Source organism: Hyperolius riggenbachi, chromosome 10 (assembly GCF_040937935.1).
Source record: "Hyperolius riggenbachi isolate aHypRig1 chromosome 10, aHypRig1.pri, whole genome shotgun sequence".
Classification (NCBI taxonomy): Eukaryota; Metazoa; Chordata; class Amphibia; order Anura; family Hyperoliidae; genus Hyperolius; species Hyperolius riggenbachi.
In genome coordinates this window covers 35213292-35230807 of record NC_090655.1, presented here as the reverse complement: position 1 = coordinate 35230807, position 17516 = coordinate 35213292, and the positions used below count along the sequence as shown (strand labels likewise).

General features: G+C 49.3%; 1 protein-coding gene across 1 annotated transcript in view; it reads left to right on the top strand.

Annotated features, from left to right (window-relative positions):
• Positions 1–1660: 1660 nt before the first annotated feature.
• The window catches only part of LOC137534143 (hexokinase-1), a 128435-nt gene continuing 112579 nt past the window's right edge, over positions 1661–17516 (top strand). The window contains exon 1 of the mRNA XM_068255524.1: positions 1661–1920. Coding sequence (XP_068111625.1) covers positions 1858–1920 — 63 coding nt within the window. The 5' untranslated portion in view covers positions 1661–1857. The remainder of the gene's footprint in view (positions 1921–17516) is intronic.

The window sequence follows — 17516 nt, the reverse complement described above, 5'->3', positions numbered from 1 at the left end:
GCAAAGAGACCGTATGGGTCTCTGCGGTGGCCACAAGTTTCCACCAGTTGCGGATCCGGAATGTATCAGTTCCGGCTACAATAAAGTAGCCGGAACTAGATACATTGCAGTGCCAGAAAGGCACCGCAAGCATGGGGGATACCGGCGTGTAGTCCGGGCCCCCCAAGTGGCATAGGACCGGTGCTGGAAGCATCTGGTCCTATTGCCAGTGTGATGAGAAACATCAGTTTCTCATTGCACAGCATGGGCCGCATGTTCGGGTCAGGATCCGGCCCGGGTCCGCAGCCGAACCGGGACGGACGGCAAAAATGGAGCATGTTGGAAAAAAAAGCCGGATCGTTCCGGAGCTGCGTTCCCGGATCGGGACGGTCGCACGAGTGTGAATGGATACATTGATTAACAATGTATCCATTCACCATCCGCTGTGTACGGAGCGTTCCGGGTCCGGGGAAGCCGGACCTGGAACGCTAATGTGAACCGGGCCTTAACCGGGTCTAAGCCCTGGAACCCACTAGCAGTAGGTTACTATGCCGTTTCTAAGCGCTTGTGATTTGGAAAGCTCTTGCTTATGTAATGCTATGGGTGTGATCCGACTTGAGGGATGTGATTTTATAACAATTCCCCATAGCATTGCATTAGCAAGAGCTTTTCAAAACAATCTACCTCTGTTTATTATTCCGTAGAACAACACAAATACTTCCTAGAAAAAAAAGGGAAAAAATAACAATGTAGCAAAATAAAGTATTTTTTGAAACAAAATAGTTTTAGTTTTAAGAAGCTGTTGGCTGGGGGAGAGAAGAGTCGATTTGCTAGGCTTCATTGAGTTCCTGGCATTTTGCTGTAATCTATGTGAAATAGATTACACCAAGCTATGTGAAATAAGCATAGGTCTAGCTTTTTCTGCCTGGTACTGGCCTCCCATCCTTCACCTGAGGCCATACTGAGTGAAACCTTATAGGCTTTAGCATGGGAGGTAACCTGAGTCCTCCTCTCTAATCATCTAAAGGGCAATCGTGACTTTGTAACCTGGTGGTCAAGTCACAAGTTTCTCAAGAACAGCAAGCCTCTTACTAAGCCACCAGGAATGCAGTCCTCTCTCGTGTAAGGTCCCTCCTCCCATGGATGTGTATAGTGAACACACAGCAGAAGGATCTGTGCAATGTCATCACAGGCAGGCATTCTTCTTAGCACAGATCACATTCACCACAATGCAGGGGGATGTCCACTTGCCTTCACCCCATCTATCTCAGATCCAGCCCCTGCCTTGTGTGGTCCACAGACCAGGAAGTGATGGGGGAAGGCAGTGGGCACCACTGCTACGTGATGAACGTGCTATTATGATATATTTAGTAGTAGATGATGCTGTTTGCTTTGGACCTGCCCCCTTCCTCCTGAGAAGTTTCATCCCTCTCTGACACACATCCCCTTCCCCCTGTGCAGAATCCTCTATGCAAAGTGCATGAGTGCTGCTGTTCTGACCAACTCCCGTGACATTGTTCTGCCCATCAGGACACACTTCCCATAAAGCACCTACACACCCACAGCACTGAGCACCCTCAGGTCTTGCACCCCCCCCCCCCCCCCCCCCTTAATGAAGCTGCTCTCTAAATGCAGCAAGCAAGCCCTTCTTTGCTAGCCAATGGCAGGCTGGGAAGTGGGCTGGTCTAGCATGTCACAGCCAGAGAGGAAAGGAGAAAAAAAACGACTACATCTCTTAGCTTGTAAGCCAGAAGGAGAGAGAGAGGGGGAGCAGCTCTGTTATCAGTGAATTTCTGCCCTGCCTAGGCACTAAAGTGCTGCTACCCCCCACAGGAAGATTACCTGACATTGCACTGGCAGCTGTGACCAGCCTGCAGGATGATAGCAGCCCAGCTCCTGGCCTATTACTTCACTGAGCTCAAAGATGATCAGGTCAAAAAGGTGAGTGGGATACCCCACCATTCTCCCCAATGCCATGCATGCCCATGATGGTGTAGGCATGCCTGCTGTGCTGTGCATCATGTGCCCATTAGCCAGATAGGCATCCTTGCCAGCAGGGATCGATAAATTACATCAGTGGGATGTAGAGGAGACTGGAGATAGGATCCATGGAGCAGCCTGCAATGTCCTTGAAAGCAGGATGTGGTGACATTTCATGTCTGTTACTCTAGGTCTAGTAGGCCTTCCCTAGATGCAATGCTTGTACTATACAGCTTATTCTGTAAGACTAGGGGCACTACCTGTGCCAGGGCACTGCCAGGCGTGCTCATCCTGCCCACGTCATGCCATCTTCAAATTTTTTTTTTTTTACATGCACACTTTTTAACTCATCCTTGCCATCTGAGCTGTTTGGTCTCTATTATTATTATTTTATTATTGTTGTCATTTTTACTTGTGTTTTCTGGTTTGTCATCTGTAACCTCTATTTATTATACAGCGCTGCGTAATACTTTGGCGCTTTATCAGTAAAAATATTATTATAACTACTTTTACTGTGTAGCAGCTGTAGTAAGTGATATATTTATACTTTGATCTAGCAAGGAGCCTGAGGACCTGACTCAGGTGCTGAACTGTAAATGATGAAAATGGTGACATCAGGGTTAAAGGTCTTCTCTGTTACCCCTAGCAACTACATTTTAGCATTCTCAAACCTCCACTGGAAAGATGGAACGTTGAAGGCTGGTTGCTTAGCAAAGTAACGGCCAGTTCCTGTATTTCCATGACTTCTGCTTTTTTTTTCTGAGAATTCCTAGAAGCATTGCAGACTGTCCCTGAAGCATGATGTTATTGTGAGATGATTGAGGTGAATCAGGGATTTCTAAAAATGGGATTCTGTAAGCTGATATGATTATGGAGATGAGAATATCAAACCTTCCTTGTGGCATTCAGTGACTTGCTGTATTGAATTGTATTCCTGTTAATCCGTTTTCTGACTCCATGGTGATGGGTGGATTGGTGGAGGAGGACACACCTTGGTAGGGATCCTTAGGCTGCACACTCAGGGCCTCTGGTGAGATCCCCAGTCACCTAGGGATGCTGATTTAACATCAGTCACGGTTACCCAGCCCACGTCACCAGCCTGGTCACGAATTACTGGTAGCTAGGAAATGGAACAGCTTAGGTTTGACCTCTGCTGCTGTGTATTTATAGGCCTGGTCCTGAGGGGAGGTCAAACAATGTGAATAATGGTGTGTGTATTCCCCATTACTGAATTCTAGTCAGGCTTGCACTGTTTCACTTGTTAATACTGATAGCTTTTTCTTGGTTAAATTCTCTATTATAATGAATTTCAGCAGGAAAGGACATTGGGGCCAGCTGTTAGATGTGCAGATTGCTTTGTGTTTTGTGGAAATGACCCTCAAGTATTCATGAATATCGTATGCGTCCCTTGCATAAATCTAAATATGTGCTTCAGATGGATGTGTCATTTTATTACATAATATAATTCATTACCAGGCCAATTATATCACAGCATCCCTGTGAGGGGAGGAAGCCTGCAGCAGCTACGTATGTGTGGAGTCCTCCAGTGGGTGGGTTTGCTCTGAGGATGGACGTGTGTGTGTGTGGAGTCCTCCAGTGGGTGGCTTGCTCTGAGGATGGACGTATCACTCGAATTCTCCAGTAGGTTGGCTTGCTCTGAGGATGAGCGTATATGTGGAGTCCTCCAATGGGTGGGCTTGCTCTGAGGATGGACATATGTGTGGAGTGATCCAGTGGGTTGGCTTGCTCTGAAGATGGACGTATGTGTGGAGTCCTCCAGTGGGTGCGCTTACTCTGAATATGGACATATGTGTGCAGTCCTCCAGTGGGTGGGCGTGCTCTGAGGATGGACGTATCACTCGAATTCTCCAGTAGGTTGGCTTGCTCTGAGGATGAGCGTATATGTGGAGTCCTCCAATGGGTGGGCTTGCTCTGAGGATGGACATATGTGTGGAGTGATCCAGTGGGTTGGCTTGCTCTGAAGATGGACGTATGTGTGGAGTCCTCCAGTGGGTGCGCTTACTCTGAATATGGACATATGTGTGCAGTCCTCCAGTGGGTGGGCTTGCTCTGAGGATGGATGTATGTGTGGAGTCCTCCAGTAGGTGGGCTTGCTCTGAGGATGGACGTATGTGTGGAGTCCTCCAGTGGGTGGCTTGCTCTGAGGATGGACGTATGACTGGAGTCCTCCAGTAGGTTGGCTTGCTCTGAGGAGGAGTGTATATGTGGAGTGATCCAGTGGGTGGGCTTGGTCTGAGGATGGACATATGTGTGCAGTCCTCCAGTAGGTGGGCTTGCTCTGAGGAAGGACGTATGTGTGGAGTGGAGTCCTCCAGTGGGTGGGCTTGCTCTGAGGATGGACGTATGTGTGCAGTCCTCCAGTAGGTGGGCTTGCTCTGAGGAAGGACGTATGTGTGGAGTGGAGTCCTCCAGTGGGTGGGCTTGCTCTGAGGATGGACGTATGTGTGGAGTCCTCCAGTGGGTGGCTTGCTCTGAGGATGGACGTATGTGTGGAGCGCTCCAGTGGGTGGCTTGCTCTGAGGATGGACGTATGTGTGGAGTCCTCCAGTGGGTGGGCTTGCTCTGAGGATGGACGTATGACTGGAGTCCTCCAGTAGGTTGGCTTGCTCTGAGGAGGAGTGTATATGTGGAGTCCTCCAGTGGGTGGGCTTGCTCTGAGGATGGACATATGTGGTGAGTTCTCCAGTGGGTTCTTGCTCTGAGGATGCATGTATGTGTGGAGTCCTCCACTGGGTGGCTTGCTCTGAGGATGGACGTATGTGTGGAGTCCTCCAGTGGGTGGGCTTGCTCTGAGGATGGACTTATGTGTGGAGTGATCCAGTAGGTGGGCTTGCTCTGAGGATGGACGTGTGTGTGGAGTGATCCAGTGGGTGGGCTTGCTCTGAAGATGGACGTATGTGTGGAGTCCTCCAGTGGGTGGGCTTGCTCTGAGGCTGGACGTATGTGTGGAGTCCTCCAGTGGGTGGGCTTGCTCTGAGGCTGGACGTATGTGTGGAGTCCTCCAGTGGGTGGGCTTACTCTGAGGATGGACGTATGTGTGAAGTCTTCCAGTTGGTGGGCTTGCTCTGAGAATGGTCGTATGTGTGGAGTCCTCCAGTGGGTGGGCTTGCTCTGAGGATGGACTTATGTGTGGAGTGATCCAGTAGGTGGGCTTGCTCTGAGGATGGACGTGTGTGTGGAGTGATCCAGTGGGTGGGCTTGCTCTGAGGATGGACGTATGTGTGGAGTCCTCCAGTGGGTGGGCGTGCTCTGAGGATGGACGTATCACTCGAATTCTCCAGTAGGTTGGCTTGCTCTGAGGATGAGCGTATATGTGGAGTCCTCCAATGGGTGGGCTTGCTCTGAGGATGGACATATGTGTGGAGTGATCCAGTAGGTGGGTTTGCTCTGAGGATGGACGTGTGTGTGTGTGTGTGTGGAGTCCTCCAGTGGGTGGCTTGCTCTGAGGATGGACGTATGTGTGGAGTCCTCCAGTGGGTGGGCGTGCTCTGAGGATGGACGTATCACTCGAATTCTCCAGTAGGTTGGCTTGCTCTGAGGATGAGCGTATATGTGGAGTCCTCCAATGGGTGGGCTTGCTCTGAGGATGGACATATGTGTGGAGTGATCCAGTGGGTTGGCTTGCTCTGAAGATGGACGTATGTGTGGAGTCCTCCAGTGGGTGCGCTTACTCTGAATATGGACATATGTGTGCAGTCCCTCCAGTGGGTGGGCTTGCTCTGAGGATGGATGTATGTGTGGAGTCCTCCAGTAGGTGGGCTTGCTCTGAGGATGGACGTATGTGTGGAGTCCTCCAGTGGGTGGCTTGCTCTGAGGATGGACGTATGACTGGAGTCCTCCAGTAGGTTGGCTTGCTCTGAGGAGGAGTGTATATGTGGAGTGATCCAGTGGTGGGCTTGGTCTGAGGATGGACATATGTGTGGAGTCCTCCAGTGGGTGGGCTTGCTCTGAGGATGAGCGTATATGTGGAGTCCTCCAGTGGGTGCGCTTACTCTGAGTATGGACATATGTGTGCAGTCCTCCAGTAGGTGGGCTTGCTCTGAGGAAGGACGTATGTGTGGAGTGGAGTCCTCCAGTGGGTGGGCTTGCTCTGAGGATGGACGTATGTGTGCAGTCCCTCCAGTAGGTGGGCTTGCTCTGAGGAAGGACGTATATGTGGAGTGGAGTCCTCCAGTGGGTGGGCTTGCTCTGAGGATGGACGTATGTGTGGAGTCCTCCAGTGGGTGGCTTGCTCTGAGGATGGACGTATGTGTGGAGCGCTCCAGTGGGTGGCTTGCTCTGAGGATGGACGTATGTGTGGAGTCCTCCAGTGGGTGGGCTTGCTCTGAGGATGGACGTATGACTGGAGTCCTCCAGTAGGTTGGCTTGCTCTGAGGAGGAGTGTATATGTGGAGTCCTCCAGTGGGTGGGCTTGCTCTGAGGATGGACATATGTGGTGAGTTCTCCAGTGGGTTCTTGCTCTGAGGATGTATGTATGTGTGGAGTCCTCCACTGGGTGGCTTGCTCTGAGGATGGACGTATGTGTGGAGTCCTCCAGTTGGTGGGCTTGCTCTGAGGATGGACTTATGTGTGGAGTGATCCAGTAGGTGGGCTTGCTCTGAGGATGGACGTGTGTGTGGAGTGATCCAGTGGGTGGGCTTGCTCTGAAGATGGACGTATGTGTGGAGTCCTCCAGTGGGTGGGCTTGCTCTGAGGCTGGACGTATGTGTGGAGTCCTCCAGTGGGTGGGCTTGCTCTGAGGCTGGACGTATGTGTGGAGTCCTCCAGTGGGTGGGCTTACTCTGAGGCTGGACGTATGTGTGGAGTCCTCCAGTGGGTGGGCTTACTCTGAGGATGGACGTATGTGTGAAGTCTTCCAGTTGGTGGGCTTGCTCTGAGAATGGTCGTATGTGTGGAGTCCTCCAGTGGGTGGGCTTGGTCTGAGGATGGACGTATGTGGGGAGTCCTCCAATGGGTGGGCTTGCTCTGAGGATGGACGCATGTGTGGAGTTCTCCAGTGGGTGAGCTTGCTCTGAGGATGTATCCATGTGTGGAGTCCTCCAGTGGGCTGGCTTGGTCTGAGGATGGACGTGTGTGTGGAGTCCTCCAGTGGGTGGGCTTGCTCTGAGGATGGACATATGTGGTGAGTTCTCCAGTGGGTTCTTGCTCTGAGGATGTATGTATGTGTGGAGTCCTCCACTGGGTGGCTTGCTCTGAGGATGGACGTATGTGTGGAGTCCTCCAGTGGGTGGGCTTGCTCTGAGGATGGACTTATGTGTGGAGTGATCCAGTAGGTGGGCTTGCTCTGAGGATGGACGTGTGTGTGGAGTGATCCAGTGGGTGGGCTTGCTCTGAAGATGGACGTATGTGTGGAGTCCTCCAGTGGGTGGGCTTGCTCTGAGGCTGGACGTATGTGTGGAGTCCTCCAGTGGGTGGGCTTGCTCTGAGGCTGGACGTATGTGTGGAGTCCTCCAGTGGGTGGGCTTACTCTGAGGCTGGACGTATGTGTGGAGTCCTCCAGTGGGTGGGCTTACTCTGAGGATGGACGTATGTGTGAAGTCTTCCAGTTGGTGGGCTTGCTCTGAGAATGGTCGTATGTGTGGAGTCCTCCAGTGGGTGGGCTTGGTCTGAGGATGGACGTATGTGGGGAGTCCTCCAATGGGTGGGCTTGCTCTGAGGATGGACGCATGTGTGGAGTTCTCCAGTGGGTGAGCTTGCTCTGAGGATGGACATATGTGGTGAGTTCTCCAGTGGGTTCTTGCTCTGAGGATGTATGTATGTGTGGAGTCCTCCACTGGGTGGCTTGCTCTGAGGATGGACGTATGTGTGGAGTCCTCCAGTGGGTGGGCTTGCTCTGAGGATGGACTTATGTGTGGAGTCCTCCAGTAGGTGGGCTTGCTCTGAGGATGGACGTATGTGTGGAGTGATCCAGTGGGTGGGCTTGCTCTGAAGATGGACGTATGTGTGGAGTCCTCCAGTGGGTGGGCTTGCTCTGAGGCTGGACGTATGTGTGGAGTCCTCCAGTGGGTGGGCTTGCTCTGAGGCTGGACGTATGTGTGGAGTCCTCCAGTGGGTGGGCTTACTCTGAGGATGGACGTATGTGTGAAGTCTTCCAGTTGGTGGGCTTGCTCTGAGAATGGTCGTATGTGTGGAGTCCTCCAGTGGGTGGGCTTGGTCTGAGGATGGACGTATGTGGGGAGTCCTCCAATGGGTGGGCTTGCTCTGAGGATGGACGCATGTGTGGAGTTCTCCAGTGGGTGAGCTTGCTCTGAGGATGTATCCATGTGTGGAGTCCTCCAGTGGGTGGGCTTGGTCTGAGGATGGACGTGTGTGTGGAGTCCTCCAGTGGGTGGGCTTGGTCTGAGGATAGACGTATGTGGGGAGTCCTCCAATGGGTGGGCTTGCTCTGAGGATGGACGCATGTGTGGATTCCTCCAGTGGGTGAGCTTGCTCTGAGGATGGACGCATGTGTGGAGTCCTCCAGTGGGTGAGCTTGCTCTGAGGATGGACGTATGTGTGGAGTCCTCCAGCGGGTGGGCTTACTCTAAAGATGGACATGGAATAGGTGTGGAATGTGGAGTGCACTGTGGTCACTTTGTCTGCCCGCCTTGTGACCTTGTGCATTTCCGATAGGAAAGTCACTACATCTACAGAAGTTAGTAACATCAGGCAAGGCAGGCCCTTAAAAGTTCCTTAGAATAGACACAGAGCGTGGAATATATCCTCATTTTAATCCCTATAACCAGTACCTTTTTGTAATCCATATGGGGATTTTAGTCACAGAAACAATAGAAGTACAATATATCCGAATACTTCTACCATATTTTAGGTTTTCAACATGTGCGACGTGTACCCCAGGGGTTACTTTTGGAGTACTCAGGAGGTACCATTAAAGTTTAGCAAATTTTTTTGAAAATGGGAAATCATTGCATACATGTAAAAAGAGTGCCACAGTAATTTGGGCGCTGGAAATAGCCGACAGTAGAAAATTGGTAAAATTACTGATATTCTACTATATAATGTAATTGTAATTTTTGTAATATTTTGAACCCTCACTCTACTAATGCCTAACTGTAACCAACCCACCCAACTGATGCCTAACCCTAACAACCCCCCCCCCCAACCTATGCCTAACCCTAACAACCCCCCCCAACCTATGCCTAACAACCCCCCCCAACCTATGCCTAACAACCCCCCCCCCCAACCTATGCCTAACCATAACAAACCCCCCTCCCAACCTATGGCTAACCATACACAAACTCTGGTCCGCACGACAGCCGGGGCCCCCAGGGTTCTCTCACTAGCTGGGGCCCTCAAACCACCATGCGATACCTAGACAGAAGTGTGGGCAAGCCCTGGACCTCTCACCTCCAGGGAACTCACCCCCACCACCTCTAAACTGAATGCTAACTGCAACAAACACAATTGCTAACTACCAGCTAGAGCAATGCCTAACCATAACAACCTCCCCAACCTATGACTAACCAAAACAACTTCCCCAACCTATGCCTAACCATAACAACTCCACCAACCTTTGCCTATTTTTAACAACCCCTGATCCTATGCCTAACCCTAACAACCCCCCAACCTATGCCTAACCATAACCCCCCCCCAACCTATGCCTAACCCTAACAACCCCCCCCAACCTATGCCTAACCATAACCCCCCCCCCTCAACCTATGCCTAACCATAACCCCCCCAACCTATGCCTAACCATAAACCCCCCCCCCAACCTATGCCTAATCCTAATAACCTGCCCAACCTATGCCTAACCATAACCCCCCCCCCCCAACATATGCCTACCCATAACAACCCCCAACCTATGCCTAACCATTACCCCTCCCCCCAACCTATGCCTAACCATAACAACCCCCCAACCTATGCCTAACCATAACAACCCCCCAACCTATGCCTAACCATAACCCCCCCCCCCAACCTATGCCTAACCATAACAATCCCCCCAACCTATGCCTAACCATGACAACCCCCCCAACCTATGCCTAACCATAACAACCCCCCCAACCTATGCCTAACCATAACAACCCCCCCAACCTATGCCTAACCATAACAACCCCCAACCTATCCCTAACCATAACAATCCCCCCAACCTATGCCTAACCATAACAACCCCCCAACCTATGCCTAACCATAACAATCCCCCCAACCTATCCCTAACCATAACAACCCCCCAACCTATGCCTAACCATAACAATCCCCCCAACCTATGCCTAACCCTAACAAGAGCAGGAATACAACGCCATGGATCAGGACTGCGGCGTTGCACATTATCCATGCTTTGTGATGGGTACAGTGAAGCATAGTCAATGAAAACTATGCTTCAACACGCATGTTTAGCGGTAACGCACTGCGTTAACATACCGTGAGCGTTGCATAGGTGGTGCACTGCAGTGTGGTATGCTGTGTTACAAACCAGCTATTACACTGCACCACAATGTACCACTGTGAACGTGACCCTAAGGGCTCGTCTCCATATGCGCGCTTATGGAAACGTGATGGCATGGACATCAGGCAGTGCATAGCCTGCACTGCCTGATGTTTCCATACATATGTGGCGAGTCACCACTGAATCGCAGCGCATGGCTGCCTGCATTTCGGGGTGATTGCGCCCGCGATCCCATTCAGTATAATGAATGGGATCGCAAGCGCCGTCCCCCACATGGCTCAGCATTCCATAATGGAAAAGAGCCCTAAAGTTAAAGTAGAATCTCTGCACATTTCCTGGTTTGGGTAGTGTGAGAAAGGGTTAGACCTTGGTCTACTTTTTACTGATGTCATTGTCCCCATTAAGGTGGCCACACACGATACAATAAAATGATCCGATTTTACAGCAATTTGATAAATATGATCGAATCTCCCGAAAAAAATCAAAAGCTTTTTCTTCATTTCACTGAAAAATCCAATCGGAGTTCCCATTTTTTTTCAATTTGTATTGATCAGGAATGCTGAAAATGTTTTTTACATTTTTCTAAAGATTGTATGGTGTGTTAGATTGTCCATTTATTAATATACACACCGTAGCAATTTTCTCAGAGTTTCCAATAATTTTTATCATAATTGGGGAAAAATGGAACATAGGTGTGTGGTACATTGGTCATATTTTTGAAATGATACAGTCAGTCAGAAAAATTGATTGCAATTCTTGAATTGAACAGATATTTAAACAATTGTATGGTGTGTGGCCACCTTTAGGATGATTTTTCACTTCCTGTCATCCGTCAAGCCTAGGAAGAAAACTGCAATCTGAAATTTAGACAATCATTGCTTTACTACCCTTTCTATTTATCTATAGTACTGTGTGTGTGCTTTACTGTACTTCACCACTCTACACTGCACTACTGTAACCATAGCAACGCAAAGGCGTGACTACAACAAGCAGCAGATGCCAGGACCTGGGGGAGATATGTGGGAAATGCAACGCTGCAGCGTCTGACTGGTTGTAAAGCACTAGCAGTCGTCTTGTAATTATACTGTCTATTCTTAGAGCTGTACGGTCACAGTATGTTGAATGATGAGATGCCATCCGCCAGCTTGGAATATAGATAACAGATGCGCATATCAAAGGAAACCTGAGCAGTGGATTAAAATGAAATTGGTACTTACCTGGGGCTTCCTCCAGCCCACCGTAGGGCGCGAGGTCCCCCGGCGTCCTCCTGGCTCCTCTCCGGGTCCCACTGGCGGCTCCTTTACCAGCGACTTTTGGGCGGAGTGTTGGCCCAACGCTTCCTGGACCGGTACATTTTGCTTCATCACGCCGGCTGCTACGCGTCATCACGGCAGCCGGCATGACAGTCCTACACATGCGTGGTTTTCTAACTCTAAACCGTGCATGCGCAGGACTGTCACACCGGCCGCTGTGATGACGCGGAGGGGCCGGCATGATGACGCGGAGCATCCCGGTCCAGGAAGTGTTAGGCCGACACTCCGCCCGAAAGCCCACCCCCGCTCAGTGATGTACTTCCTGCTTGACAGGAAGTAGGTCACGCCGATTCCTGTTGCTCCATGCATGCATGCCGTGCGGCACTGCACTGTTTAAATTTACTGTGTCGCTATAGACTTGCATTACTGCATAATTTGTGCGGTAGGCATGGATCGTGATAACGCATGGATGACTGTGGTGAATGAACGCATTAAGTCTACATAGACTTTCATTGACTTAGCGGACTCTTGCGGTAAAATTGCTCACCACAACACCATAGTGTAAAAGGGTCCTCAAAGGAAGCCTTTTGTGACCTCATAGTGTTTGACATGAAGTCCGGTTAAACAGCGGCAAAAAACCCCACAACATTGAGCCATGCCGGTGCTCAGATGTGACTCAATGCAAGTCGCCTCTCCACCATCCATGCTAAGTGCTAGTGTACCTCCGTCTGGTGAATGAGAGCGGCTGACAGGCGGTGAATTCACCACCTTCAGCCTCCAGTGGGAAAGAGGCCTCAAGCTAAGTACATACATGCGAGAATTGTCGCCCACTGGGGATCGAGAAGTGTTTCCTCAGGTGACGATTAGTAGAACGATGCTGTACAGACGCATCCCTAGCCTTGAGGCTAGCGATGTGTTCTGTTGCTATGGAGGGGGGAGAAGGGATGACGATCGGTGGACAAGGGGCTTCAGTCGGTCGGCGGGGCTTTTCAAAAAGCATTGCGAAGAGACCTGCTTGTGCATCATGGGTCGTTAGGAAGCTGACAGGACAGATCTTTAACGTTGCCCAAGCATTATCGTACACACCTAATGATTGTTGGCATGTGTGTACGAAGCTTAAAGGACAACTGAAGTGGGAGGTATATGGAGGCTGCCATATTTATTTCCTTTTAAGCAATACTAGTTGCCTGGCTGTCCTGCTGATCCTCTGCCCCTAATACGTTTAGCTATAGCCCCTGAACAAGCATGCAGCAGATCAGGTGTTTCTGACATTATTGTCAGATCTGACAGATTAGCTGCATGCTTGTTTCTGGTGTTATTCAGACACTACTGCAGCCACATAGAAAGCAGGGTTGTTAGACAACTGGTATTGTTGAAAAGGAAATAAAAATGGCAGCCTCCATATTTTTCTCACTTCAGTTGTACTTTAAGGGCTGGTGCACACCGAGCGGCTTTTTGGGCGTTTTTAGATCCGCTTGCGGCTGCGGATCCGCTTGGTCAATGTTACTCAATGGGGTGGTGCACACCGGAGCAGGCGGCGTTTTGCAGAAACGAAAAATGCCTGGGTGAGGCATTTTTTAGATTTCGGATGCGTTTCTGCCTCAATGTTAAGTATAGGAAAAACGCAAACCGCTCTGAAAAACGCCTGTTCAGAGCGGTTTTGCAGGCGTTTTTGTTACAGAAGCTGTTCAGTAACAGCTTTACTGTAACAATATATGAAATCTACTATACTGAAAACCGCAGCAGCAATCCGCAAAACGCTAGCAAAACGCCTCATAAAAATAAAAAAAAGCGTTTCAAAATCTGCTAGCGTTTTGCGGATCTGCTTGCGGTTTTTGGTGTGCACCAGCCCTTAGATGGGAGGCTGTAGGATCAGCATAACAGCCAAGAAGCTTCTGCAAAATGCACCTGCAGCTCCCATATTTTTTATTATAATAATAACAATAATACCATTGTTCTAACAAGTTACACCGTGCGATCATCCTGACATACCGGTAAGTGAAATGATTACTTGAGTACAGGCAATCTGTACACGTTACATGGACCTAAAAAATGAAATGAAATTAAAAATGGCGTGATGGTGGGCCTGTGTAATATTAGCAGTGCCTGCTGTGCCCATGAGTGTTCCCCTGTGTAGGCCGGGCATAGCGGGATGGTTGCATTGTACAGCAGTTGCTTGGATAGCGCTTTGTATTATCACAGACTCAGAAACACCACAGCTGCCAAAGGTGCAGGAGTTTGTATTGGAGCTTTAATGTATAAATAATTGAAGCGTGATATGTGAGCAAATACACCCGTTGTTGGCCAGGTTGGTAATGCTCAGAGGTGGGCTCTGAGCTTGTCAGCTATACTCAAATTTGCATGCTGAAAGTTTACCTCTGGTACAAATAGAAATACTTACCTAAGAAAAGGAAAGCCTCTGGATCCTATAGAGAGGCTTCCCACGCCATCACCGAGCACGGACCCCCCCAAAGATTACCAACAAGGGCTTGTCAGTAGGAACCTCAGGGCCGTACTCCTTCAGGCAATAGGGCAGCTTTAGTGTACCTGTACAACTATGGCTTCGCCTGAGGAGTAAGCAGGAGGTGCTCATGCACAAATGGCTCCGTGCTACTGCGCCTGCGTGGCCCTGCTTACACAAGTGCAGCACCGTCGTGCTCATGCCAGAAGAGGAGAGCGGCCCCGATATTAAGAAGGGTCCCGGGCAGCAGCAGAGGACAGCATGGAGTTCCTGTCCTTAGGTAAGTATTTACTGTTTGAGGTAGTTTAGTGTCTTGGGCTCTCTTAAATAAACAAGCTTAAAGAGGAACTCCAGTGAAAATAATGTAAAAAAAATGCTTAATTTTTATGATAATTATGTATAAATGATTTAGTCAGTGTTTTCCCACTGAAAAAATCTTTCCTCTCCCTGATATACATTCTGACATTTATGACACAGCTGTTATTTCCCACAATGCAACGAGGTTCACAGACAGGAAACTGCCAGGAACTTGGGCCTCACAGTTTCCTGTGGGAGGGGTTTCACCACAATATCAGCCATACAGACTCCCCCCCTGATGATCTGTTGGAGAAAAGAAATAGATTTCTCATGGAAAAGGGGGTATCAGCTACTGATTGGGATGAAGTTAAAATCTTGGTCACGGTTTCTCCTTAAGGTAGCCATACGTCTAGAGATGATGGGCAGATTCGACCAAGAGACAAATCTCTCTCTTAATCGAATCTGATTGGAGAGAGATCTGTCAGCTGACCATACACCACAGACCGATTCCCCGATCAATTTCAGCATGAAATCTCTCAGGCTGAATCCGCCTCTTCGCTGATACCCCCCTGTGTGCATTTATACATTAACTATCCTGTGTCGCACACCGTACAGCGCCCATCCGTCTTACACTTCCCACTCCTCCATTTGCACTTCACACGCCGCCGGCATTTAGCGCTTGGCTCATGTGACGTCACACATATGCTATACGACGGCGGCGTGTGAGGCCCAAATGGAAGAGGAAGAAGACGGATGGGCACTGTGTGGTGCGCGGCACACGACAGGTAATGTATAAATGCACACATGGGGGCAGATTTATGCACTAGGGGGAACAGTGTCGGGGAGTTCGTCATTCTCAGTGCTCGCCGTTACCGCTGTGCACCTGATCTACCATGCCGGCCTTTTTTCTTCCATACTTGACCAGACAGATTTCTTGTACAGTAAGCAAGGGAGCACAAATATTAGAATTGTGCGTGTTTTGCCGCACACAGCAAAATGCGCACTTCCAGGCTGACTATTGCAGTCAGTGGCCCGCTCAGGAATCGCAAGTCGTTTGTGTCATTCACATCTTACATTCTATTTTCTGTCGCAATTTTAAATCGCACAGCAGTTTGCTTCTTCCCGCATGATGCACATGTTCCCAAATTCAATACCTTGTACTGAAAAACTGCAAACGAGAACGCGCAGACACAAACCCAGAGAATCGCCCAGACAAGTGCGCTCCCAGCCTGCTCACTTCTGGCCTCAGAAGATCCTGAAGCACATGAAAGGGAGATGAAGCGTTTTTTTTGTTCTTTGTGTGGTTTCCGCTGGGAGTGATGATCATACAGCACCTGTCAGGACACGCCTAGCGCTCCACCCACTGCTGTGTAATGTGTGCGTTATTTGTATTCTAGCCTTCTCTTACCTCAGGGTGTGTGGACTCAGTCTGCAGTGTGGTGATCAGGTCTTACTGGAGGCCACCTGTCACTGCACTCTCTGGAGGCCACCTGTCACTGCACTCTCTGGAGGCCACCTGTCACTGCACTCTCTGGAGGCCACAGTCAAACCACTGCATGCAGGAAAATTCAAGATTACACTGAATAATGTGAACTGTACAGTGTTAAAACAATAGTGAGCAGGTTCTATGCAGGCTGAGGTGGAGGGGCCGTCCTGCTGCGCTCTGAATGTTAGTTGTCTGTCAGATTTCGCACATCACATTCTTCTAAGAAAACGTGTATTAGCGACGTAGGCATAAAACTTTGTCCAAATATTATTATTTACTATGTGTATCACACTGACATCTTCCGCAGAACTTTTAAGGTGCCTGTACATCTAGTAATGTATGTGCAGATCGGCCAAGAGACACTTCTCCGTCTGATCAAATCGGTTCACGATCAATTTCAGCACTAAATCTCCTTGGAATTGGCCTTGTTACGCCACATCCGCCTCCTGGCCAATGTCCCCCCAAATGGTAATGTCCCCCCAGTGCCCGTTCATTTAAATCCCACCTGCAACGACTGTCCAGCTGGGAAGAAAGCAGCGAGAGCCTGGTTCCTCCTTGAACTGAGTGGGGACAGGCTAGTGTTCCCCACTAACCCATTCAGTGATTGCCTTGTTGGCAACCCTTACTTGTGAGTACCCAGGTGTTGTCCATTATACTGCTTGTATTACTACACTATTTTAACCTCCCAACCTTACCTTTTGTCTTTTGTGTATTTACTCTAGGACACTCCTCACTAGTTTTAAAGTGAACCCGAGCACCATTTTTAGCACCCAGGGCATCTCGATAGCACATTAAACATGCATATTAGCAATATGGCTCATTACTAAAAACAAAAATCCATTCTACCTTTTCTTTTTACATTTAAATGTTTTTTTTAGAGGCTTTTATTATTATTATTATTATTTATTGTATTCATAAAGCGCCAACATATTACGCAGCGCTGCGTAATATGTAATATTTATTGCTCTACTTCCAAGGCCTGCCATCAACAGAAAGAGCAGCCAGATAAGAAATGCTGTAATTAGCAGTAGCAATGTGCAAACAAAAGCTTTCATCAGCAGGGGTGGATGGGAAGATAGGACACTGTACGTCAAAGAGTTTAGAGACTCACACTTGATTCATACCTTACCCTGGATAAATAAGGTCAGGGGAAAGGGAGGGGGGGCGGCGGAAATGGCAGCTTGTACAGCTATTAGAAACCAGGACAAACTGCAGAAAAAGAAAGCTGTTTGGATCCCTCTTAAGTAAATCTGTGAGTTAAAAAAAAAAAAAAGTTAGATACTTACCTCACAAGAGGAAGCCTCTGGATGACAGAGGCTTCTCCAATCCTACTGCAGCCCACGAATCCTCACCAGGACTCTTTTCTTCTTTACAGCCGCTCTCCCATCCACATACGGTGGCATGGAGCCACTTGTGCAGTAAGGGAAAAGCCGTGCACCAGTGGTTCTGTAATACGGCGCAGGCACAAATCGTTTGGGGCAGCGAAGTGGGGCTGCGTTCATACACGGACGGGAGTGCGGACGCCCAAACTTATTTGACAAGCCCATGTAGAAGAGATTTGGAGGCTCCCAGCGCTGGGGTGGCAAGCTCTGTGGGGATGGGGGAAGATTCTGCATTGTCCAGAGGCCTTCCTCTACTTAGGTAAGTATATTTATA